Source organism: Cervus elaphus, chromosome 7 (genome assembly GCF_910594005.1).
Source record: "Cervus elaphus chromosome 7, mCerEla1.1, whole genome shotgun sequence".
NCBI classification, from domain to species: domain Eukaryota; kingdom Metazoa; phylum Chordata; class Mammalia; order Artiodactyla; family Cervidae; genus Cervus; species Cervus elaphus.
The window spans coordinates 41,349,627-41,373,831 of record NC_057821.1 but is presented as its reverse complement, the minus strand read 5'-3'; the positions used below and the strand labels follow the sequence as shown (position 1 = coordinate 41,373,831).

At 43.3% G+C, this 24,205-nt stretch overlaps 1 protein-coding gene across 2 annotated transcripts; it reads left to right on the top strand.

Annotated features, from left to right (window-relative positions):
- Positions 1-3,582: 3,582 nt before the first annotated feature.
- Positions 3,583-23,844, top strand: LOC122697575 (myosin regulatory light chain interacting protein). Of its 2 annotated transcripts, none has more exons than XM_043908486.1 (7): positions 3,583-3,907; positions 4,967-5,157; positions 16,119-16,304; positions 17,584-17,781; positions 18,255-18,419; positions 19,331-19,751; positions 22,261-23,844. In XM_043908486.1, exons 1-7 carry the CDS (start codon positions 3,821-3,823, stop codon positions 22,348-22,350), a joined length of 1,338 nt encoding a protein of 445 aa, XP_043764421.1. In that variant the 5' UTR covers positions 3,583-3,820; the 3' UTR covers positions 22,351-23,844. The 2 variants fall into 2 exon arrangements, with proteins under 2 accessions (XP_043764421.1, XP_043764422.1); XM_043908487.1 differs by lacking the exon at positions 22,261-23,844 and adding an exon at positions 20,132-21,739 and having other exon boundaries at positions 19,331-19,794.
- The last annotated feature ends 361 nt before the right edge of the window (positions 23,845-24,205 follow it).

The window sequence follows — 24,205 nt, the reverse complement described above, 5'->3', positions numbered from 1 at the left end:
CAGTATTTGATTATGCAACAATCAAAATTTAGAGCACATTGCATGCAAAGTACAAAAGTAAAACATCAACACTAACTGGAGATGCCTGATAAAATACAGGTACTTCGTTCTTCCCTTGTACTTTTCAGTCTTTTCTAAGGAGACCACCATAAACATAAACTACTCTCACAACTAGGGGAAAAAACCATTTAAACCACCTGCTAGTTAAGACAATGCCATTTTATATGTTCCAGAGTCTGTAATATGGGCGTTGCTTCTCCTCTCCTCCTTCCACTCTTCAGACAGCCAGGTTTGGAAATGAGACGCTCTACTTTGATGGCAGGCAAACATCAAATTAAACTACTCCTGAATTTCACAAGTCTAACATTTCAAATGAGAGATTTCAGCTCACTCCACACAGTTTAACACGCTTGTGCTCGATAAAGCATTGCTGATAGAAAAATTCGCTTGAATAATGTGTGAGAGGGTACAGACAGCTTTTCAGGCAGTCGCTCTGTGCCCTCACAAACGAACGTTCGAGAGGTAAAGAGGGAGAAGGGCCTTTGCCATGACCCAGCACAGGATCTCTGCAGCAGTGTGTACAGTGTTTAGAAAGGAATGCACACGGAGAGGTACCCAGCCAGCCAGATCAAACCTCATGCTCAGCCAGAAGAAACATTTTGAAGCCAGATGACCATCGTATCACATCTTACGAATCTTATCTAGTGCTCTGTCTTTAGCCTTCGTACCTGTGACAGAAAGAAAAGGTGTGGATGCTGGGTGTATCTGAACAGCCATTTAAGCTATGGTTCCTATTAGTATTTTTAAAATCTACCTTCCTGCAACCAATCCTTTTACTTTGCTGGTTAATTTTAACACCATCTTTAAGAGGTGATAGCTAATGGAGAGCATAAGAGAGCAGACACAAGTAAAATGTAGCACTTCTCTGGCTAATCCGGAACTGCCAGTCACAGCTCAATCCAATACAGTTACCACCCCCAGGCCCGGGTGTGCAGGCTTATTTTGGAGTTAGACCCAGCTGGGGCTTGAAACCGGCTCCAGACGTTTCATAGCATTGCCAGATGGTGGGATCCTCTAGGAAGCAGTTCTACTGTGGGCTTTTTACTCCCTAACCAGGTCTTTGAACATAATCTGCTTTCTCACCCAGGCACCAGCAAACTCAGCCTTCTCATTCCTAACTAATCTGCTCTCTATATCTCTACTCAACGAAGAAATGAGGAAAGAGAAAAACCAGGGAGAGAGAGAGGAAGAGAGGAAACGATTAAGGTCTCCTATTTCCTGGACATGCTAATAGAAGCCAGTGTTCTTTTTCTTCTTGGTCATCATGATTTCTACCCCCACCCCAAGTGCTGTTTTTCCTATTTTTAGCTTTGTTTTGTTTTAAGAAATCCTTCTCTTCAGTCTTATCTGATGATTCAATTTCAAAACCCACTGACATCTTCACCAACCATCCCACAGTCAAAGCATGGTCTGGGTTTATATTAAGAAATATCCCTGGCAAACCAAAAATATGCTATTTTTAAAGTAGTTTCTCCACAGCATGAGTATTTGGTTTCAGTGTTTGGTTGTTTTGTGTTTAGGTTTTGGTATTTGATTTTTGTTCTTGGCCAATTGATACGTCTCCCTTTCCATTCATTTTCAAGCCTCGTCCCCACTGATTCTGTGAGCTCCCCCAAATTTTTGCACTAAATTCTCTTTTGCTTTAATTAGACTACTGTTGGTTCACTGGCATTGGTTTAGCCAGCGTGGTCACTCAATAAGCAAAAATGTTTACCAATACACTTGGCCTCTGTCCTGCCCCTCACCTCTTCTCCCAGTTCTAAAATTTCTATAGATTAAACACAGATTAGATGACAATTACCCAAATGTTATCTCCTAGATAAATTTCCCAGATCACTAAACTGAAATTAAGTGAATCAGGAACAAGAGTTGATACAAGACAGGACTATTTCAGCAGCTTATCTTGAGATGTATTATATATATACATACCTGGCTGTGTTTGGTCTTAGTTGAGGCACAGGGGAATCTTCCTTGCATCACGTGGGATCTTTCCTTGTGGAGCAGGGACTCTCTAGTTTTAGCGCTGGGGCTCAGTACTTACAGGGCTAGGCAGTTGAGGTGCACTGGCTTCTTAGCTCACCAGCATGTGGGATCTTAGTTCCCCCACCAGGGATAGAACCCATGTCCCCTGCATTGCAAAGCAGATTCTTAACCATTGGACCACCAGGGAAGGCTTGTGAGGTGTATTCTTAAAAGACACAAGGAAAGATGCGTGTGCATGCCCTTCTGCAGCACTGGAGGTTGGGACGTGGTTTAGTTTTAGCCCATCGTGGGCTTTAGTGGAAGACTGTGGTAGGATCCTAACCAGTAGCCTTCTCCTCTGATATTCTTACTTCTTTGTAAATAAATGTCAGTGGGACAGAAAGAATTGGAACTCCGAGAAAGGGAAAATGACGGAAGTCATCAGCAGGCAGTGACAGAGCTGGTGATATAGATGTCCTTACATATACCATAAACCAGGTCATTCAAATGCTTTCTTGAAAACTACCTCTGCTGCTCTTTCCAGCAATGCTGGGGAAAGGCAGGACAGACACTATAGTTTCCATCCGCCTGATGAAACACTGAGCTGCAGAGAGAAGTCAGCTTTCAAGGGTCCAAGGCTGAAAGCCACATCTCTGGCTTCTCCTATAAAGAAACCAAAGATGTAGGCTGAGTAATGTGTTGGCTAAGAGAAACAAGTGGTAGATGAGGGAAGAGCTGGAGACCTTTCATTATTAATAGCTTCTATAGCGGTTCTGAAAGGAGTCCCTTACCCTGAAGTTGAGGATAACACCTGGTTGTCTGAGAGAAAGGGCTGGCACTGGAGCAGGTGCTCAATTAATGTCTAATGAACAAATGAGACAGGGCAGAGACAACGATGGGCAACCTGAGAGAGGGCCTTAGCGCCCTGAACGGTGTTTTGATTCAGCACAACAGGTAAACAGAAGCCTTTGGAGAGGGTTCATAGAGAAAGCAATAGATGAGAAACTCCCTGCCTTACTGAAGAACAACTGCACAAACTTTTACACTCAGATTTTTTTTTTTTCAACGACGAGATCTAAAATAATAAACAAGAATTCCGCCTAATAACCAGTCACTGTGGCAAACCCCAGAGACAAGAGTTTTTTTCAAGCTTTGGAGCTGCTCTGCCTTCACCCCCCGAAACGTGCTATTGGAGCGACCCAAGGCTTCAAAAGAATCGCAGCAGCTTGCAGACGGTTAAATCACTGTAAATTCAAGCCTGTCAAAAGGGCTTGCGAGCTCCGGGCGGTCGCGGGCTCGGAGCAGCGTCGCCCAGCGGGCAGACACAGCGGCTGCGCTCCGGGGCCTCCCTCCTCTCCTCAGCGTTCCGGCGCCCGCTCTCCTCCCGGGCGGCCGGCGTGGGGGTGGGGGGACACTCCGCCGGCGGTGGGAGGGCGGGCGGCGGCCGAGCGGGCGCCGCTATTGGCTGGCCGGGCGGCGGCGGAGGGGGGGGCCGCCGTGATTGGCGGGGGCCCCAGCCGAGGGGGGCGGGGCCGTTATATCTGAGGAGTCCCCGTCGCGGCGCAGGCAGTCGGGCTGCTGGAGTGCGGCGCCGCCGCGGGACCCGGGAAGCCGGCTGACGCGCGGGCTGGCGAGGCAGAGGGGGGTTGGTGCGCGGGGCGCGGCGGCTGCGGGGCGTAGGGCAGGGGTCTGCAGGGCTGCCGTCTCCCGGGGGCCAGCCTCGCCGATCCCGGAGCTGGGTCTGAGCCCCGCGCACGCCAAAGACGAGGCGGCTGTGGCAGCAGCGGCGGCCCCAGCCATGCTGTGCTATGTGACGAGGCCGGACGCAGTGCTGATGGAGGTGGAGGTGGAGGCGAAAGCCAACGGCGAGGACTGCCTCAACCAGGTGAGGACCGGGGCCCCCTGCCGGCCCCCTGAGGCCGCGGTGGGGGGGCTCGCGGTGGCGCCGGGAGACGGCGGCGGTGGGGAGTGCGCCTCAGGCGCCCGGCCTGCGCCCCCTCCGTCCCGAGGCCGGAGGGGCGCGCGGCCCCCTTCCCGGCGCGCGCGAGGGTGGCCCGTTGGTGGGGGTGGGGCGGGGGCGCCGAAGACGGGCCGCGGGCCTGCCACCCGGTCCCCCAGCCCGGCACTTTGCCCGAAGAAAGCGGCCCGGCACACCTGCTGCAGGTGGTGTGTGCACGAGGCCGCCTGTCGTCCCCGCGGGGCCCGGCGGCGCCACCTGCGTCCCGGGATGTGGTGGCCGGAGGCGGTCGCCGGTCCCTCGGGTTGCTGGGCAGACAAGCCGGGCCCCTTGCCCCTCGCTGCTTCTCCAGCGGACGGTTCCCCGCCCTGCCTCTCCGGATTTGCTGGGGACGTGGGTTTGGGTCATAAACTCCTTGGTTGTCTGTCAGCACGCGCCTTTCCTTAGGAGTAAAAAACCGTTCCAAACAGCGCCTAGTGGTGTGGCAGACGGCAGGATTTGCTCTCAAGTGTGCCCTAACCCCCCTCGACCTGAGGTGTTTGGAAAGCCTTCTGTAAAGCTTAGCAGACACTTGTGGCGTGTTTCCTCACTGTGTTTATTTTTTTGGAACCCAGATGGTTAAAACTGTCCAAATAATAAGCTGCCAAATCAGCTGTGCAGATTGTGCTGGTGGAGGGAATTCCAGTGATTGGAAAAAGAAGGAAAATACCCCGTGGATTCCCTTCCTCAGGCTTTCTGGAATGCTACATTTTGAGAACTCCTTTTGTGCCTGCCTCTATACCACATCTAGTGGTTTAGCATCACTGGAGCCTTAGAACTTTGTTCTTATAGCCTACAACAGGAATTGTAACACCATTGTTGAACTTTGTGTTGTGTTTTTGTTTTTTTTTTAAAACAAAACATATGCAAGAATCTTAGATGGAGTCTTGGTTTGCTTTGACCACATGGACCGCTTGCTTATCTATGCTGCATTCATTTTTGTTTTAGGTGTGCAGGAGATTGGGAATTATAGAAGTTGATTATTTTGGACTGCAGTTTACGGGTAGCAAAGGTGAAAGTTTATGGCTAAATCTGAGAAACCGGATCTCCCAGCAGATGGATGGGCTAGCCCCTTACCGGCTTAAACTGAGAGTCAAGTTCTTCGTGGAGCCTCATCTCATCTTACAGGAGCAGACTAGGTAAAACGATGCTAAAATAAACCAATGTCCAATAGACCTTTGATTCCCTTTAGGGAGAGCCACTGCGCCTTCCCGGAGATGCTCACGGGCACGTTTGTTTTGATACAGAGGTGGTTCATAACTTAGAAGTTTTCCATAGCACAGTTCTTTTGTTGAGGTGAAAAGAGAGCAGCGTAGTTGGCCAGGGGTACATTTTCCAGCTCTTGCGGTATTTTTCTTGTCTTTATAAACAATGGGAGAGCAAAGATGAATTCTTAAAAACATTTGAGATCAGCGCCACAATTCAAAAAAATTTTGAAAAGAAAGAAAAAAGACCCAACTGACTTCCTGATAACAGCGTCTATTGCCCGCTAGTAACCTCTGCCTCAGCAGTGTTACTATAGGTCATTGCAGACTGTTCTAACAGAAAGCAGGAAACAGTTCCTCTTGGGTTACTTAAACTTGGTCAACTTCTTCAGCCTAGTGTCAGATTACAGTGTGTAGCAAAGAGCTCTTTCCAAATTTTTTAAGTTTTTCAGTTTCTTGCAAATTCAGTTAAGAAAACTCATCTCATGCCAGTAGTAACATGCTACCCCACAAATACATTACACATGATTGTTGAGTTTAGATTGTTAAATTTCTCTCTCTACTTCTAGAAAGCTACCAGTAGTGCAAGACAATTGGAGTGTGTGGTTTCCTTTTTCAAACAGAAAATGGATTCTCCCCGGACTAGATGTAATACTTTTCTCAAGGATGAGCTAAGCTAGGAAACTGGTGTTTAATATTTATTGCTGAAATGCAGGAGAACTAAATCTTAGAGTGGCATATTTATTTTTTTTAAAAAAAAAGGAAAATGACTACTTTTAAACACAGCAAACTTTGGATCTTAATTTTAATGTTTTCCTACTTTGGCTTGGAAATTTGCCATGTCCATAAAAAATGTGAGTGTGACAGTTTTGAGTAATGATGAGTGAGCCATATTCTTTAACATTTTTTAGCGTGTCATTTTATTTTTTTGGTTGTTTACCAGAGGATGGCTAGACACATTTTGAAATACTGTTTATTTGAATTTGAAATCTCTGCTTTGCCTTGTCATGGAGCTTTAAAGGGTGAGGGAAATGTTCAATTTTGTATCTGAGAGAAGCTAGTATATTGAATTCTTATTGCTTCTAAAAATGTCTTGCAAAATATTCAAGTAATTCCATGTTTAAGAATGTCTTAGCTGTCTGTATGACATCAGGATAGGTTGCACTTTTTGTTTTCTAAAGCTGATTTGTGAATGCTTCTACTTTACAGTTCAGTTTGATACCTTGCAATTGAGTAAGAAAAAATTATTTGTATATATATAAAACACAGCATCTTGGAATTTTCATTGTTTAGTTTTATCCTGATTTTGCAGTTATTTCAGGCCATCCATTTACAAATCTGTTTTGATGACACAGATTTATTTTTTAAATCTGCAGAAGTTTGGAGGACTAAATACATCATTAAATGGCAGCAGTCATAACAGTATAACGTGCATTTGTATTATAAATGCTTACAGGTTTTACAGTTTGCTACTAGACATTATTTACCTGTGCTTTCTTTTTAATAGACTTAATGACTATTATCAAATCCATTTTATTCATGCAAGAAATACAGACATTTTATGAATTAGAATTGGAATCAAATTTCCTACTTTATTGACTCAATTGACTTTGACTCTTGAGATTCAAGCCTAATAGCACTCAAAGAGTGTACATACCTGGTTAGACTGGGTAATTTTAATTGATTTGAAATCATACCAAAAAATTCAGGTGATCTAAAATTTTGATTTTAAAATATTGGTGTATTTTACTTTTCTGTGGGGTTGTCTGAAGTAACAATTTTAAGAAAATGCCACCTAAAGTTTATATAGCATTCAGCTTTAATAAATAGATAAAGTGATTTATAATTAGCTTTGTACCTTTTCATTAGGAACATAAGTTGTACTGGGCCCAGTTTTGCTACAATTAGCATTGTGTTTATGTACCAGAACAGGAACACTCATTTTTCCTAATGTTATGTTAACAAGATAAAGCTGGTTGATTAATGTTTTTGATGTTTAATCATTTGTTATAAAATACTGATATAAAATGCCATGGAAGTAAAATAGATCTATTTACATAGTGAGTAAGCTCAACTTTCGCAGTCCAGTTATGAGAGGTGATATTTTAGCATCTCTCAGTTGAGTCATGAGGGTACACTTAGTATACTGAAAGTGTCTGGACAGTTTATTAAATGGTGCTGAAATATCCTGGCCAAGTTGTCCTCTGTGGACAATTAAAGCAGCCTGCTTACAGTAGAGCTGGCCTAACTGGGGGCAGTTCATACATTAGTTTGCATCAGATTAGGGAGGCTGCTAGAGAATGACAAGCGGGAGGGCCTGTCTGTAACAGGAGAGTCCTAGGGGCCACACGGAAGCCCTGCATTCTAGGTTCAACTCAGCCACCAACCACCAACGTAAACAGCCTTCTAAAACTTGAGCCCGGCTGAAAACCCTGAAAGAGTTTCTTTGATCCCTTCTAGCAGATTTTTTTTTCTTAGCTTCTACTTCTCTTTATATCACTTTCCTAATGCTTTTTCTAGATAACATTTCTCTGAAGACAGAAAAACATTTCCAGTGTCTGCTTAAATTGGTAGATAGAGTTAGTCTGGTCTCTGATGTGGCCTAATTTTAGATTTGATTCTTTACCCAGACTATTTTGTTTGCTCTTGAATGAGGAATTCTGGAAAGTAACCCGAGAGTTTTGTTTAGACTCAGCTGGAACATTTCAGAGAGGAGGACAACAGGTATTTTCAGCAGATGCTTGCCATGCTGTGGATTAAAACGAAACGTGAGACTAATATATTCTGAAAGTGGATCTGAAATCACAGTGATCTTTGAAATTCTTACCTTTCAGAGGCTCTTGGTTATTCACAGCAATTCAGACCAGATTTTGTCAACATTTTCAAAACCAGAGATTAGAGAATTATATGCTTCATCTTCAGGAATGGTATTTATACCATCCACTGCCAATAAAATCTTTCTGTTTCTCCTGACTTTGCCGTGTTTTAGCAGAACTCTGTGTTCTTTGCTAGGGGGCACCCTTTTTAGTTAAGATTCACCAACACCTGAATCCTTTATCCCAGAGAACAATCCTAATACAAGTGCTTTGTGAGTGCTGAAGTACATGTTCAAGGAAATGCCATAATCCTGAACATCGCATCCCATTAGGGTCTTAAAGTTGTGATCAGTGATGAGTGTGACTGCAGACCCCAGCTCACTCATCACTCCTTGGAAAAATCTGCTCTAGGCCCACTTAGGAGACTGAACTCTGAATATATTGTGCCGTTTTCCTTTACATTTAATGAATGTGTAGCACTCATTTACTTTTGTGATCATTTGCTTATCGTCAGCCACTCTAATAATCTGAATTCTATTAAGAAAGACCTGATTAACCTTGTATCCCCAGAGCCTGGCAAGTACCTGGTGCATAAATATTTGTTGAATCAATGAATTAAGAACTTGTAAGTCAGTAAAAATGGGGTTAACTGATACTAATAATATAGATTTTCTTGTAGATATTGACAGGTTTTGCCAGTTCGCTTCTATAACCTGAGAAGTTTGAGACGATCTAAAAGAAATCTCACCATTAAATGTTTTCTAGTGTTTCTTCTCGGTTAATAATTTGCTCAGTGCTTGGCATTCTTCTGTTTGCTTGCTTCCTTCGTTTGCCCCCTCTACTCCATTCAAAGCCATTTGTTCATTATGGCTATTTGTTCTTATCAAGGATGAACTACCACCCACTTGGACCTTCTAGGAAGTTCAGATAGTTTTCAAGCTGCAGGCTGGCTTTATCTAATTTCAGCCAATTTGTAGGTCCTTGGTACTTATTAAATTCAGTTTTTCCCTGTCTCCCAACAGAAATCACTTAGACATGTGAAAGTTCAGGAATGATGGCATCACTGAAACCCACAAAGCAAATACCACATGTAAACTATAGGCAGAGATGAGATGATAATCTCAGATCGGTCCACAGCTAAATCACATTGACCCTAGCCCATGCCTGTAATCATGTTCAGAATCTTATAAAACATTGTCACGAGGGTAAATGTTGATTACAGAACTTAGCTTTGTGTGATTCAGGATGGGTAAATTCCATAAGATGCATTGTAGGAATATTATGTTCTTCATATCAACTGCATGTCTGAGAGTGGAACAACACATTCTTTTTTTTTTCTTTTTATGCACAAGTATAACATAGGCCCCAGGAAAGTAAAAAAGGTTAAAAACAGACATGTATATTATTTTCAAAGAAAGTATTAATTACATTTCTGAATTCTAATTTATTAAGTCTTTCTGCTCAGTATATGGGATGTTTGTGTGGTTTTATGTTTATTTTAGCCACAGGATGCCCACCTGGGCACCTTCAGTCTCTTTTTGAACTTCTGATACTTATATATACATATAAAAGATCAGAGAACATTGAGAAATTGATTTTTATGTAGCCAAAATGAACTTTTCATTTTGAATGTCATTATAAATAAAATCTGACTATTTAGAGGGCACTGGGTGTCAGACCCAGGGTGACCAGTGGGATTGGGTTCCAGGTATATTTATTCCCTGATTCCAGGCCTCTAATCTAGATTGCTGAGAAAGATCATAGTTGACACTATGAAACTCTGTGATTGCCTGAATTGTTATTTGCCCAGGGACAGCTGTCCCCAGTGAGTGAGTAATCATACCTTTTAGAAATGAGATTTTATGCTTCCAGGTATTTTTCTGGAGTGAGTTGTAATCAATTTGAAGTTAGGAATTTCTCTCACCTGTACCCTCCTTACCGTTTAACTGCTTTGGAGACTGAGGAGGAAGCAAATTTATCAGTGATTCCCATTTTACATTTTGGGCTTTGAGAAAGATTTCCTTAAGCCTGAATAGAAACCTGGCTTGGTAATTATTGGCTGTGACAGGTTTCTCAGTTGCTAGCTTTCCATGAAGTGTGTTAGATTTGATGGTTCATTTTAGTTATGGCTCCTCATTTGAATTCTGAACCTTGATTTTCACTAGTATTTTTACTAGTTTTATTTTACTAGGATTTTTACTAGTATTATGTTCTCAACCTCTTACTATAAAGATTTTCAAATGTACAGATCAGTTGAAGATTTTTACATTGAACACCAAAAACACCTAGATTCTGCTATTAACAGTTTAATATACTTGTTTTAGTGCATATTTATCCACTTATTGGTCCCTCTACCCATCTATCAGTCTATTTATTTTTGATGCCTTTCAAAATAAATTATAAGTATATATCCCCCTAAATATGTCACTATGCATACCATTAACTAGAACTCAGTCTTTGCCTCCAGTTCTTTTTTTCTTTTGATATAAAATCTATATATGATGAAATGCATAAATCGTAATATTCCACTTAATGAGTTTTGGCAAATAGATGTACCTGTTTAAACGAAACCCTTATTAAGATTTAGAATATTACCATCACTCCAGAAAGTTCCCTCATGACCTTCTGCAGTCATTCCCCACTTCTCCACCCACCCCACTCCACAACCAGGTTGTATGTTTTTCCAGCGTAGATTAGTTATGCCTGTTCTACCTCTTGTCAGTGGAAACACACAGTAGGTATTCTTTTGTGTCTGGCTCCTTTTGTTCATCATAAATTTTTTGAGACCCATCATCTTGTTTTATACATCAGTGACTTATTGCTGTTTATTGCTGAATAGTATCCCATTGTATGTACTGCTATTTATCCATAGTCCATTGATGAACACCTGTTTTCCAGCTGTCATGAAGAAAGTGGCTATAAACATTCACGCACAAGTCTTTTTTTGTAGACACGTGTTTTCATTTCTCTTGAGTAAATAAGATTGAAAAGCTGGGTCATAGAGGAGGTAATTGTTTAACTTATAAGTAACTGCCAGACCTTTTCCAGAAGCAGTTGTCCCATTCTGTGCTCCTGTCAGCAGTGTATGGGGGGCCAGTTCGTCCACATTCCTGCCAGCCTTCTGCTGGGTTTGCAGTGCTAGCACATTGTGGTTTTAATTTCTACATCTCTATTGATTAATAACACTTTCTCATCTGCTTATTGGCCTTTCAAACATCTTTTGTGAAATACCTGTTTGGGTCATTTGCCCGTATTTATTGAGTTGTTGCCTTTATTTTTGAGCTGCACACATTCTTTGTATATACCAGTTTTTTGTCAGATATTTGTTTTATAAGTGTACTTTTTTCCGTGATTTGCATGGTCTTTTTTTTTTTTTTTTATGCCTTTTGACTGGAAGAAGTTTTTAATTTTGGTGAAGTTTCACTTAAAGCACTTTTTTCTTTTATGATTTTTGCTGACTGCGTCCTGAGAAACCTTTGCCTGTCTCCAAGTCATAAAGATAACTCTCCTGTGTTTTGTTCTAAAAGCATTACCATTTTAGCTTTTATATTTAGGCCTGGATCCATCTTGAACTGATTTTTGTTGCACTGGAGTTTAAGATACAAAACAAACGTATAGCAATTCTGTTCTGGTTTGATAATTTTTAAATATAACCTTGCAGTTAGAGCTTGTGGTTTAATGACTCATTGAACTGAGGCAGGCGTTCAGGTGACCGCAGTGGGTGTCTCACTCTGTGAGGAACTAACCAGCTTTTAAAATGGAGAGCCAGGTTCAGTCAGTCTCTTGGGGAGAGATTCACTTCAGTTATTGGGACTGGAGAGTTTAAAAAAATAAAACTGTTTAGCAATTTGCCGGCAATGCAAGAGACGTGGGTTCAATCTCTGGGTCTGGAATATCCACTGGAGAAGGAAATGGCAACCCACTCCAGTATTCTTGCCTGGAGAATTCCATGGACAGAGGAACCTGGTGGGCTACAGTCCATATCTGCAGAGAGTCGGATGCAACTGAGCAACTAACACTTTCACTTTCAGCCATTTTAGAGATGTGTTAGTTGGTTACTTCATCTGGAGTGTAATAGTGAATGTGGATATACTTGTCTTATATTTGTGTCATGAAAAGCTTTTCAAAATTACATAACCGGCAAGATAACTGGAGGGCAGTAATAGAGAGTAGCTGTCTGTGATGAGCAGATCCACAACTCCCGATTGGTTTGCAGAAGATTCTGCTTTGATTATTAGATGATTTCTTTGTGAGACAAGCCAGAGTTTAGAGGAGAGTACTCTGATTACAGTTCTTAAAAGATAAAAGACCCGATTTTATGGCTTAAAATTGTGGAAAGGAATTCATTTTAAACATAGAGGAAATTCTAAATACGTACTTCAAAACCAAACATATAAAGGATGTGTGGCTCTTTCTTTTAAATTAAAATATGATATATCCTCATATTTATTCGTATTTTCTTTTTTTTTTTTAATCTTCCCTAATGCCGCGGTAAGTGTGAATTCATGAATGCAAAGACATGAGTTAGCTAGAACTTTTCACTTTGGGCTTCCAAGCCCCATCCTGTGCTGAAGGTATCCAATTTCTTAGTAACTGAGTAAAACTCCAAGAATCATGAATTTCAAGGTTCAGCTAAAGGAATGTTTAGAAAATGAGCTTATGTCTGTTAGGATGTAGTCATAGACATTAAGACAAATTATTTTTTCAAAGGCTTTCTTTCTGTTTATGCTTCTAGCATGTAGCCTAAATTGAATCAGATATGCCAGTCACGTTTGATCTTTAGTTAAAAAAAAAAGCAATTCACTGCAGGTCTGACTCCTTTGATCACATCTACTTATTTTGATACTATTGGTGACCTTTAACCCAGCCTACAGAAAAGGAGAGGGTGAAATCCATGAACCAGTCAGTTACAGGCCAGATGATTCAAGGGAAAATAATAGAAGAAAATACTTGACTTAGAACCACACCTAACTATTGAGCCATCCCTGGATTCCTTGCTGGCAATGGTTCTGCATGCTCTGTCATCCTCCTTCTTGGGAAGAGCACATTAAATAAAGTCTGCAGACGGCCTGCCGCCACTGTGACCTTTGCTGTTGCTGCTCCACTCCTGGAGAGCATAAACTTGTCACCTAAGTGCCAGTTTGCAGCCAGAGTTATTTTGATAGGATACTTTCCTTCACACCAAAAGGCTGTAAGTTCCATCGAAAAAGGAACTATCAGATATATTCACCCTGGAACCCCAGAACTCCAGCATAGGACTTGGCACAGAGATGATGCATGACGGACTTGTTGACTTGAAAAGTTGCTTGATAGCCGTGAAATGGCAAAATGCAAGAAGCGCCCTACCAGAATGTTTCTGTACAGAGGAGGATTTTTGTACTTAAGAGGGTAGCAGTTGCAGTACAACTGCAGTACAACTGTATACTTCTACATTTGTGGAGTATGAAGAAAAGGCTATTGCCCTCCACCCCCTTTTTAAAAATTCCAACTCACATGCCGAGAAAGGATCATTGTTACTCTCAGGCCACTGACCACCTGTTAGTATTTTGTTATTGCTTCTCTGCCTTTGATTTTGGCAGCTGTCTGTCTAGAAGTTGGCATGGATAGTTTAGGAAAAGAAATTGGATTGATTTTGAACCTCTTCTTTTGCCGGCTATACTAGTCACTAACTTAATACCTAGGAAATCAGTTAAAAGACACTTTCACATAAGCAGTGATTAAATTGAGAAGACTTAGTTTGGGTAATACCCTTAAAAATCTTTCAGCACATACTTTCTTGTTTAATGTAAGCATATACTGAGGTTTTTGTTCGCTGCTAGCATGTCCTCTGATGACTGCAGAGACAGAAGTAGATAAACCAAGATGAAGTTTACTGAATGATTGTCTAAAAAGCCTTCTGGGGGCTGAAGAAGTGTCGCAACACCAAGATTTTGTGGGACTGCTAGATCTCAGTCTTTGGATATTTCAAAACAAGTTATTTTTGTAGTCATTTCTTTCCCCCAGTAGGGCCCCCCTTCTCAGTTTAGCAGTATGTCAGAAATACTTTAAAGACAAGCACATGTTTGGTTTAATAAAAACCATGCTTATCTTCTCTCACTGCTATTATGCTTTCTTACTGTGGTTTCTTCATAGGGGGCTTTGGATGAAAAAAAAAAACTGCAGTGTTTGGCAGAGTCTGATAATTTTAAACATTTCTTTATCATTGTAGAAAGCACAAAACGTTGAATTTAAGCATTTTTTAAAGGAGGATTAATGGCTCTTGTCAACCCAAAGTTTTGAGACACTCAACAGTGCCCCTCCTTGTTTGTTCTAGCCCCAGGTTCTCCTACCTCCTTTTCTGGCATTGTTCTCGTTATCCCTTCTACCTGGATGTCAGACAACAAAACTAACATAAATAAAAGTGACTTGAGGACTAGAATAAGGATATCCAACTGAAGGGGGAAGCTGAGTGTAGCAGCCCTGTTCAGAGACTTACAATGATGATCATAATTCATTTGTTAATGGAGGGAGTAGTGTGGCATTTCAGCCTGTTTCAGAGGATGTATTGAGTCATCAGGGAAAGTTATACTTCTACATTTGCCAGAGACAAATTTCATAACCCTGGCCAATCTGTCTATGACAGTTTAAACACTCTGTTCAGAGTCTTAGGCAATACAAACTGTCAGGTAACAACATCTGAAGTTTTCAAGGATTCTAAGTTTCACTTACGTTTTGGTAAATGTGAAATGCAGTGTTGTACAATTAGGACAGGGTCAGATGGAATGAAACTAGGATGGGAATATGAACTAATTGCAGACAGTGTGTAGTTTTATGTACATTTATAGAACTCTCTGATGTTAGACGCACTTAGAAAGTCAGTTTACATGCAGCTAAATGGTTTGTGTGTGAATTAGACAAACAGGTATTCAGAAGAGGGGATAGGAAGAGTGGCCTTTCAGGACAGAGGGAACAGCAAGACCAGAGACGTGGGAGTGTGAATGAGCTTGGTTTTTCCAGAAAAAAAGAGTTGTCCCTTTCCTGGGGCATAGTGGCTGGAGGGAATGACAGGAGTGCACGTGTGTTTGCTCAGTCGCTTCAATTCTGTCTGACTCTCTATGACTCTACGGACTGTAGCCTGCCAGGCTCCTCTGTCCATGGACTCTCCAGGCAAGAATACAGGAGTGGATTGCCATGCCCTCCTCCATGGGATCTTCCTGACCCAGGAATCGAACCCGCGTCTCTGATGTCTCCTGCATTGGCAAGCATGTTCTTTTATCACTAGTGCCACATGAGGTGGCTGGAAATCTGGGGCAAGACGTTGAAAACTCTGGGTTCATGCTGACAGTGTGCTTCCTTGGCAAACAATGGGGATGTCTTGAAGGATTCTGAGCAGAGGAGTGGCAAGTCTATATCAGAAGCAAGCAGCTTGGAAGATGGATTCATGCAGAATCTAGAAGAGAGATCAGCTTAGGGGATACTGTAAATTCTCTGATAGTTGAGAGCTACAGTAGGACAGAAGAAGTAAAAATGGGGAAAATGGAACTGGATTTAAAGAATTTTCAGAGACAGATTAGGCAGAAAGAAAATGAAGAATCAAAAATTGAGTCTGTCGTAGAAGTAGCAAATCAGTCTCTGGTTTCCACTTGGAGAAAAAGTGGGTTTGGGGAGGAAGACAGTTTGGCTTCGAACAAGGTGAAATTGGGATACTGAAGAACATCTAGGGGAGAAGTCTGTAAGCTCTTGCACATTTGAGTATGATCCTTAGGAGAGAAGTTAGGGTGAAAATGAGAGATTTGAGTGTCATTTGAATAAGATATCAGTTACACATCAAGATAAAGTTTTTCTGATTAAGATCATTTCTTCTGAAATGTATAATGCAGAGACGTGTATATAGTTATTATGTGTGAATGTAATCTTTAGACTTATTTTGCCTGACTATTCATGATTTTAATAAAAGGTCTGTAAGTGTAAGCATTTCCCAGGTAGCTTTCTCCCCTGCTCTGTTTTCCTTACTTAAAAGGGATTATGGAACTGCCAAGCAGTGGGTCTGATAACCATGTTAGTCCCCCAGCATAACCTCATTCTTATATTACTTTGTAGGCATATCTTTTTCTTGCATATCAAGGAAGCCCTCCTGGCAGGCCACCTCCAGTGTTCCCCAGAGCAGGCAGTGGAACTCAGCGCCCTCCTGGCCCAGACCAAGTTTGGGGACTACAACCAGAACACAGCCAAGTACAGCTATGAGGAGCTGTGTGCCAAGGAGCTCTCCAGTGCCACCTTGAACAGGTGAGGCCCCACTTCAGGCTTCTGTTTGTTGTCATGGATCTAGCAGATTTATAAGAATCTCCAGGAGAAACATCAAACTATGATAGATAAGGTATTTTGTGAGGTTGAGACTAGACCATTGCCCACTCTAACCAACTGTTTTCAAAAGATTCTTATCCTTTTCTTTGAGAAACTAATAAACACAAAATATAATCCACAAAAATAAATGCCATTATACAAAATGCTGTATAACAGAAATTATAAAGTCTCTGGCCTTTTAAGAATGTAAGTCTCTTAAAAAGTCTATCAGGTATGTTGACCTTTCCTTCCTCCCAGAAAGGATTAAACCAAGAGACTAACATAGGTGTTTTAATTATCTATTCCTGGATAATGAGTTGCCCTCCAAAACTTAGTGTTTTCAAACAAGAAACATCATCTCACAGTTCCCTGGGTCAGGAGTCTGGCCGTGGCCTGCCTGGGTTCTCTGGCTTCAGATCTCTCAGGAGGCTGCAGTCAAGCTGACCGTGGGGTTCAGCCTCATCTGAGGGCTCAGTTGAGGGAAGGATCTGCTTCCAGTTGGGCTCAGGTGGTTTGTTGTTGCCTGGCCTGTGCCCTCACCACATGGGCCTCTTTCCAGGGGCTGTTTAATAACATGGTGACTTGCTTCCCCCAGGACAGGCAATCGGGTCAGAGCAAGAGCGAACACCCAAGATGGAGTCTTTATAAATTAATCTCAGAATTGAGTGACAGCCCATCCCTTCTGCCATAATCTGTTCATTAGAAGCAGGTCATTAATCCAGCCTATACTCAAGGAAGTTACAGAGGGGTGTGGATACCAGGGGGTGGGGATCTTTAAGGACTATATTGGAGGCTGTTCACCCCAATAAATAAAATAAATCCTGCGTAGTTCAGTTGCAAATGACCTAATCAATGCCATATAATGCAATATTATAATGAAACTTAGAAAGTAAACCTAGACAATTGCATGAGACATTCCTACGTATAAATTTCTTACACATATTTTTAGAGATTTTCCATAGTTCTTTAAATTCATCCTCATCTGGCATCCCCAGTAGTTTTTTCTACTAAATATTTAGTAGTTGAGATCTTGAATGGTGCCTTAAAAGTATTTTACAATAAGTTTGCTAAATAGATGAAACATCAATAATATATAGCTTTAAGTTTTTATGATTCATAAATGACAGTGTCAGTCTAATTCACTAGTGAAAATAATAGATTTCTCTCTGAAGACTGCATCAGTTAACCCCTCTGTACACTCTGGCCTTTTGGTGTCTTACAGCATTGTGGCAAAGCATAAGGAGTTGGAGGGGACCAGCCAGGCTTCGGCCGAATACCAAGTTTTGCAGATTGTGTCGGCGATGGAAAACTACGGCATTGAATGGCATTCTGTGAGGGACAGCGAGGGGCAGAAGCTCCTCATTGGGGTTGGACCTGAAGGAATCTCCATTTGTAAAGATGACTTCAGCCCAATTAATAGGTATCCCAAGTCTTAAATTTGTTTAGACCTAAGTGTGTATATACTCTTGTGATTGTGAAAATAGGAAATGAAGAGAAATTTATTAGACAGTCATCCTTTAGGGATAACATGTTTCATTTGGGGTAGGTGCATTCATTTTATTCAGGCCTTGATAACCATTCCATTATTTTTTTTAAATGCAGACTTAAGTGTACTGATGTGGCAGAGTTAATATTTCTCAAATGTCATTCACGGCTATAAAAATCTCATTTCACCTACACACAGTCCCCCAAAACTCACTCCAACGCTCCTCTTCACTTACCCCAAGTGCTTTTCAATGATCCTTTATAACTTGCAAGCAGAGTGCTTATCTGACGGTCTTATCTGAACATCTGGTTTTATGGCTGGGCCACAGCACGTGGGAACCTCACTAGGTGCCTGTGCAGTGGCGGACCTCCCCTGAGCTCGCTCACTTTTCTCTTACCCCCTTTCAGGATCGCTTACCCTGTGGTGCAGATGGCCACCCAGTCAGGGAAGAACGTGTACCTGACCGTCACCAAGGAGTCTGGGAATAGCATCGTGCTCTTGTTCAAGATGATCAGCACCAGGGCGGCCAGCGGGCTCTACCGAGCCATCACAGAGACGCATGCGTTTTACAGGCACGTACCCCTCTGTGCTCCATAACCCCAGTGTCTGCCTCGGGGCTGAGGTTTCCAGGTGACAGCAAGCCTCCTGTAGTTCCTGGGATCATTGTGTCAGTGAACTGTGTACAGAGTTTAAGAAATCGGCTATTTGTGAGCCCTTTGTTTCTGCCCTAGCAGGGGTCCTTCTCAGCATTATCCTGCTTTCCTTCAGGACGTGTGCATGTGGCATGGAGGGTGTGAGTGTGAGCTGCACGGACTCGCTCCACTGCTCAGCTCTCAGCCCATTTCCTCACCCCGCGCCCGCCCCGCCGAGGTAACCCTGAGCGAGGGCTTGTTCAGCCGCTCTTTTTGCCCTTTCCCTGCAGGAAGACCCAAGTTGTTTTTCCTCCCTGGGAGTCCTGAGTCCTCAGTGTGTGGTGAGGATCCCTCGATAACCATATTGATTCCCTCATTTCTGAGGGTGCTTTAGCGTTGTGATTTGACTCAAATATTTGGAAAATCAAAAGCTACAAAATGTAATTGGCAGGCAAATGAACTTTTTTATGTTAAAATAGACACACTGTGAAGCAGAATGGAAAATTTGTAGAAATTTTTAGCATAAATCCAAGGTTACAAAGAAAAACGTCCCTTTTCTCGCCATAAGCTGCTTTCGACTGTAGCTACTGTCCCTAGAGGGGAAGGTGCCTCTGTGTTCACCGCTGCCGGACCAGAGGTCCTTCCTCAGGAGACATTTGAGGAGACAGAGGTGGCATCATTGAGATGCTTAACACATACGAGAGTGGAAGGATTTATTTTCAAGCATGCAGACAAGCATGTTAAATGTCTGAGGACATGAGCCTCCCTGTTCACTGCAGCATTTAAGGTCCGGCTTGTGGGGACCCCCAGGCCTGTCAGCACTGAGTTGGGTGTTGCGTCTCTGTCTGTAGGTGTGACACGGTGACCAGTGCCGTCATGATGCAGTACAGCCGAGACCTGAAGGGCCACCTGGCTTCTCTCTTTCTGAATGAAAACATCAACCTGGGCAAGAAGTATGTCTTCGATATTAAAAGAACCTCCAAGGAGGCGTACGACCACGCCAGGAGGGCTCTGTATAACGCGGGTGTGGTGGACCTCCTGCCCAGAAGCGACCCCAGCCCCCCGAACTCTCCCCTGAAGTCCTCGGAGAGCAGTACCAGCTGCAGCAGCTGCGAGGGCCTCGGCTGCCAGCAGACCCGTGCCCTCCAGGAGAAGCTGCGCAAGCTCAAGGAGGCCATGCTGTGCGTGCTCTGCTGCGAGGGCGAGATCAACTCGGCCTTCTGCCCCTGCGGCCACACCGTGTGCTGCGAGAGCTGCGCCGCCCAGCTCCAGGTGAGGGTCCCCCGGCTCCAGGAGAGGGGCCGCCTGGCTCCAGGTGAGGGGGCCGCCCAGCTCCAGGTGAGGGTCCCCCGGCTCCAGGTGAGGGGCCGCCTGGCTCCAGGTGAGGGTCCACCGGCTCCAAGTGAGGGGGCCGCCTGGCTCCAGGTGAGGGTCCACTGGCTCCAAGTGAGGGGGCCGCCTGGCTCCAAGTGAGGGGGCCGCCTGGCTGCAAGTGACGGGGCCGCCTGGCTCCAAGTGAGGGGGCCGCCTGGCTCCAGGTGAGGGTCCACTGGCTCCAAGTGAGGGGGCCGCCTGGCTCCAAGTGAGGAGGCCGCCTGGCTCCAGGTGAGGGGCCGCCTGGCTCCAGGTGAGGGGGGGCCGCCTGGCTCCAGGTGAGGGGGTCTACCTGGTTATAGGTGAAGGGGCCACCCAGCTCTAAGTGAGGGTCCACCCGGCTCTAGGTGAGGGGGCCGCCTGGCTCCAGGTGAGGGTCTCCCCGGTTACAGGTGAGGGGGCTGCCTGGCTCCAAGTGAGGGTCCACATGGCTCCAGATGAGGGGCTGCTGCTTAGCTGGCTGCCACGGGCCAGGTGCTGACTTGTGGAGGCACTGATGGAGAATGTCCATGTCCACCCGGGGAAGGTCTTTGTATTTGGTGACTAGGAAGGTGTGGCCCTTAGGAAACAGTATAGGTTAGCACAGTCTTCTCGACAATGTAATTACTAAACCACAGGCTTCTTTCCAGTCCTGGAAGCGAGGCTCAGATTTACACGGTAAGACATCTAGTTGGTTGGCTGAGCTGGGTACTGGGATCCAGGCTTGTTGGGCTGGTCAACTCCTTTTCTGTTTCATGTTTTCTCTGCTTCCTGACATTTAGGAGGATGGTGTCTTTTACTTACTTATTATTTGGGGAAGAATTCTTAGAGTTTTGGGTGATGGTTAACTCTCAATAGGTTGTTGCCTGATTATTTATGATTCCTTTCCTTTTATTACCAACTGTGCCTCTCAGATCCCCTTGGATTGGCTCTCAGTTAGCAAGTCAAACTACTTTTAAAATTTGTACCCAAAATAAAAGTACCTCTTACATAGTAGGTTTTCCTTTCTTGCACCTTGCGTTTCCTTTTACAATAATTTTTTCAGTTTGTTTTCTTCCCCCAGAACTGTTAGCTACATGTCGCTGTGGTTTTATGTAAAATTAGCCCTAAATAACTTCTAGTCCTTAAGAAGCTGCTAATTTCAGGACTATTTTTAGGGCTACACATGAGCCAAGAGGATGCCTGCATCCTTCCTTAGGCTATGCAACACACTCTTTCTCCAGGAGTGGTCATAAATTTGCCTTTTTCTGTCCACCTAGTCTGACCCTCACACCTAAGGCTCACCTGTGGTTGAGAAGGGGATCTGCTTGCTGAGAGGCCAGCCTTGGGGTGGGGGTGGCGGGGGCGGGGGTGTGTGACTGTCCTATGACTGGAGCAGCCATGCTCCCTGGCCACATGGCATCTGCCCAGTGATGTTGCCCAAGCCAACTAGCCAAGGACACAGTCTCTGGAAGGGTCTGACTGAAAACGTGATTAATTTCCTTCAGTTTATACTTTTTCATAATCTTTAGTTTTAGTTACTTTTTAAACTTTTTATTTAGTGTTGGGGTGTAGCCAGTTAATAATGTTGTGATAGTTTCAGGTGAACAGTGAAGGAACTCAGCCATCCATAGATATGTATCCTTTCTCCCTCAAACTGGCCTCCCATCCAGGCTGCCACATAACATTGAACAGCATTCCCTGTGCTATACAGTAGGTCCTTGTTGGCTATCCATTTTAAATGTAACAGTGTGTACCTGTCCATCCCAAACTCCCTGACTATCCCTTCTCCCCATTTTCCCCCCTGGCAATCATAAGTTCATTGTCTAAGTCTGTCTCTTTCTGTTTTATAAGTAAGTTCATTTGATCATTTCTTTTAACTTTTTACCTGTAAAGGGTGTCAGACTTCCCTTGTGACTCAGATGGTAAAGAATCCGCCTGCAATGCAGGAGACCCAGGTTTGATTTCTGAGCCAGGAAGATCCCCTGGAGAAGGGAATGGCAGTCCACTCCAGTATTCTTGCCTAGAGAATTCCATGGACAGAGGAGCCCTGGTGAGCTACAGTCCATGGGTCGCAAAGAGTCAGACACGACTGAGCAATCACACTTTCACTTTCATAAGGGATATCATACTATATTTCTTCTCTGCCTGACTTACTGTGTATGACAATCTCTAGGCCCATCCATGTTGCTGCATATGGCATTATTTCATTCTTTAATGGCTGGGTAATATTCCATTGTATATGTGTACCATAATCTTTATTTTCAATCCTTTGTCAAGTGCAAACTTACAAACTGGTCAGAAAGCAAAGATCTGTCCCAGTGAAAAGCTAGAAATAATTGTGACCACAGCGTATTTAGGAAATGCACTGTAACAGGTACCACCGGTAAACACTGAAGACCCAGATCTGTGAAGGGGTCCTAACCTGTAGTGCCGGCTTCTTTTCCAGTCGTGTCCCGTCTGCAGATCACGGGTGGACCACATCCAGCACGTCTACCTGCCAACGCACACCAGTCTTCTCAACCTGACTGTGATCTGATCTGCTGTGCACTTACCGGACATGCCATGTCTCCATGAACTGCACTAGTATAAGCTATAAAAATGATAGACTGTGGAGAGAGAAAACTACTCCAACACCCATCTGCCATGCAACGTATAGGGGGAAAAAAGGAAGAATAGAAAGAATATAACTACTACTCACCGCCAAAATGTACCATGTGTAGAATCAGCACCTGTTGGGTGGCGACCAGGAGGAGCTCTGGGACACAGACACATTCCTTGGACTTTCCTACTTTATGATCAAGTAAGGAATCAGGAAAAATCTTTGACATCAGTTAAGTGGCAGCCTAACCCTAAAGTGGGTACCTTTTAGAAAATGATGTTTTAAGTCTCCTTAACGTATCCCAAGGTAAGTTTCCTACCTGAAGCCAATTTTGTAAGAATTCATTTTAAGGATTTACTTGGTTCTTTTTATACGGGTCGTGGAGCTCCGGACATTTTTAATAGGAAAATTTTTCTTAAAGAGATAGTCATCGTTTTAATGTCATTTCTGTTTTTTCTAACTTGTTCAAGAATGATTGGGAGGCAAACAGATTTGAAAATCGATTCGGGGACTTTTTTTTAAAGTGGGCAACAGCGTTGTCAGATTTAAACCAGTCTGGCCAGTGGAAAACAGATCACTCCACATGGATGGCTTCCTATCCCTTCTCCCTCCCTTCTTCTTACCACGTCACCAAGCCTTTCAATGATAAAATGCTACCAGTTTAGTTAGACGATTTCTGTGTAGTAGTTGGCACTCCTTGGGCCTCTTGAGTTGGGGGAACATTTTAATTTAAGGTTGAAAAGGGAGCACATGTTCCTTGGAAGGGAGAGCATTGCTCACCGAGACAAAGCTTCGTGGCATACAAACTAGGAGTGGTTTGTGAGTTCTCCCATGCACCCTGCTCCAGCTTCACCCAGTGGGGTTGCTTTTGCTTGAGCCATCAAGCCTTTTACAGCCTTATCATAGATGTCCTAGATATTGTATGCTTTTTTCTTTTTTGGTAGTAAATGCTTAAGTATTAACTTTTTGTTGACCCTCTATCTTATAGTGGGGTTTCGGGTTTTTTGTTTGTTTGTTTGTTTCTGTATTCTTAATCATGTTTTTCCACTCCCACTTGGGAATTTTGGACGCTGGTCAGCTTGTGGGTTTTCTAGGATGTTGGGAAACCTAGATGACCTTATTGGGTGCAATACTAGCTTCGTTAAAGCTAGAAACCTACACTGTCACTTTACTGAGATTTCTGAGTATACTTTCCATATTGCCTTAATGTAGCAGTAATGTGTTTATGCATTTGTTTCTTTGCACAGACATTTTGTCAATATTAAAACTCTACTTTTTTATGGCACATATTAGCATATAAGCCTTTATTCCAAGAGGTATTTATTTTTTCACTTGTAAAAAAATAATGTTTCCACATAAAGAACTCTGTTATATCCTAGAGGACTTCTGTCTTTTATATTCAGGATAATAAAGACTTTAAAGCAAACATGAGTGCTTGTATCATCATAGTGATTGTCATTTAAGCCAGTTTTTAATCATTTAAAAAGAACGTGGATCATATCCTGGCTGGTATCTACTGTGGTCCTTCGTGGAAAGTTTGAAAACGTTCAGGGTATTGGCTCTAACTGAGGAGACTGTTTACCAGTTACTCATTCATCTGTGTTTCCTGGTTTATAGGATTGGAATGTAGGTGACAGTGGGGTCATATGCACAAGCAGAAGAGAAGTTGGGAAAAGGACTTTAAATTTGGAGAAGGAAGGGAGTGGCAAAGTCGGAAGTTAAAAATGTAAACCCGGGTGGTACCACTAGTGTGTGGCCTAGTCAGGACAGGTGAGTGTCTTCCTGAGTCCCA

Bases quoted from the DNA above. Each gene is read 5' to 3' on its own strand.
- LOC122697575 (XM_043908486.1), top strand. From the start codon at position 3,821: ATGCTGTGCTATGTGACGAGGCCGGACGCAGTGCTGATGGAGGTGGAG. The intron at 17,782-18,254 runs GTATCCCAAGTC...ACCCCCTTTCAG, and splicing joins GACTTCAGCCCAATTAATAG to GATCGCTTACCCTGTGGTGC. The intron at 19,752-22,260 runs GTGAGGGTCCCC...CTTCTTTTCCAG, and splicing joins GCTGCGCCGCCCAGCTCCAG to TCGTGTCCCGTCTGCAGATC.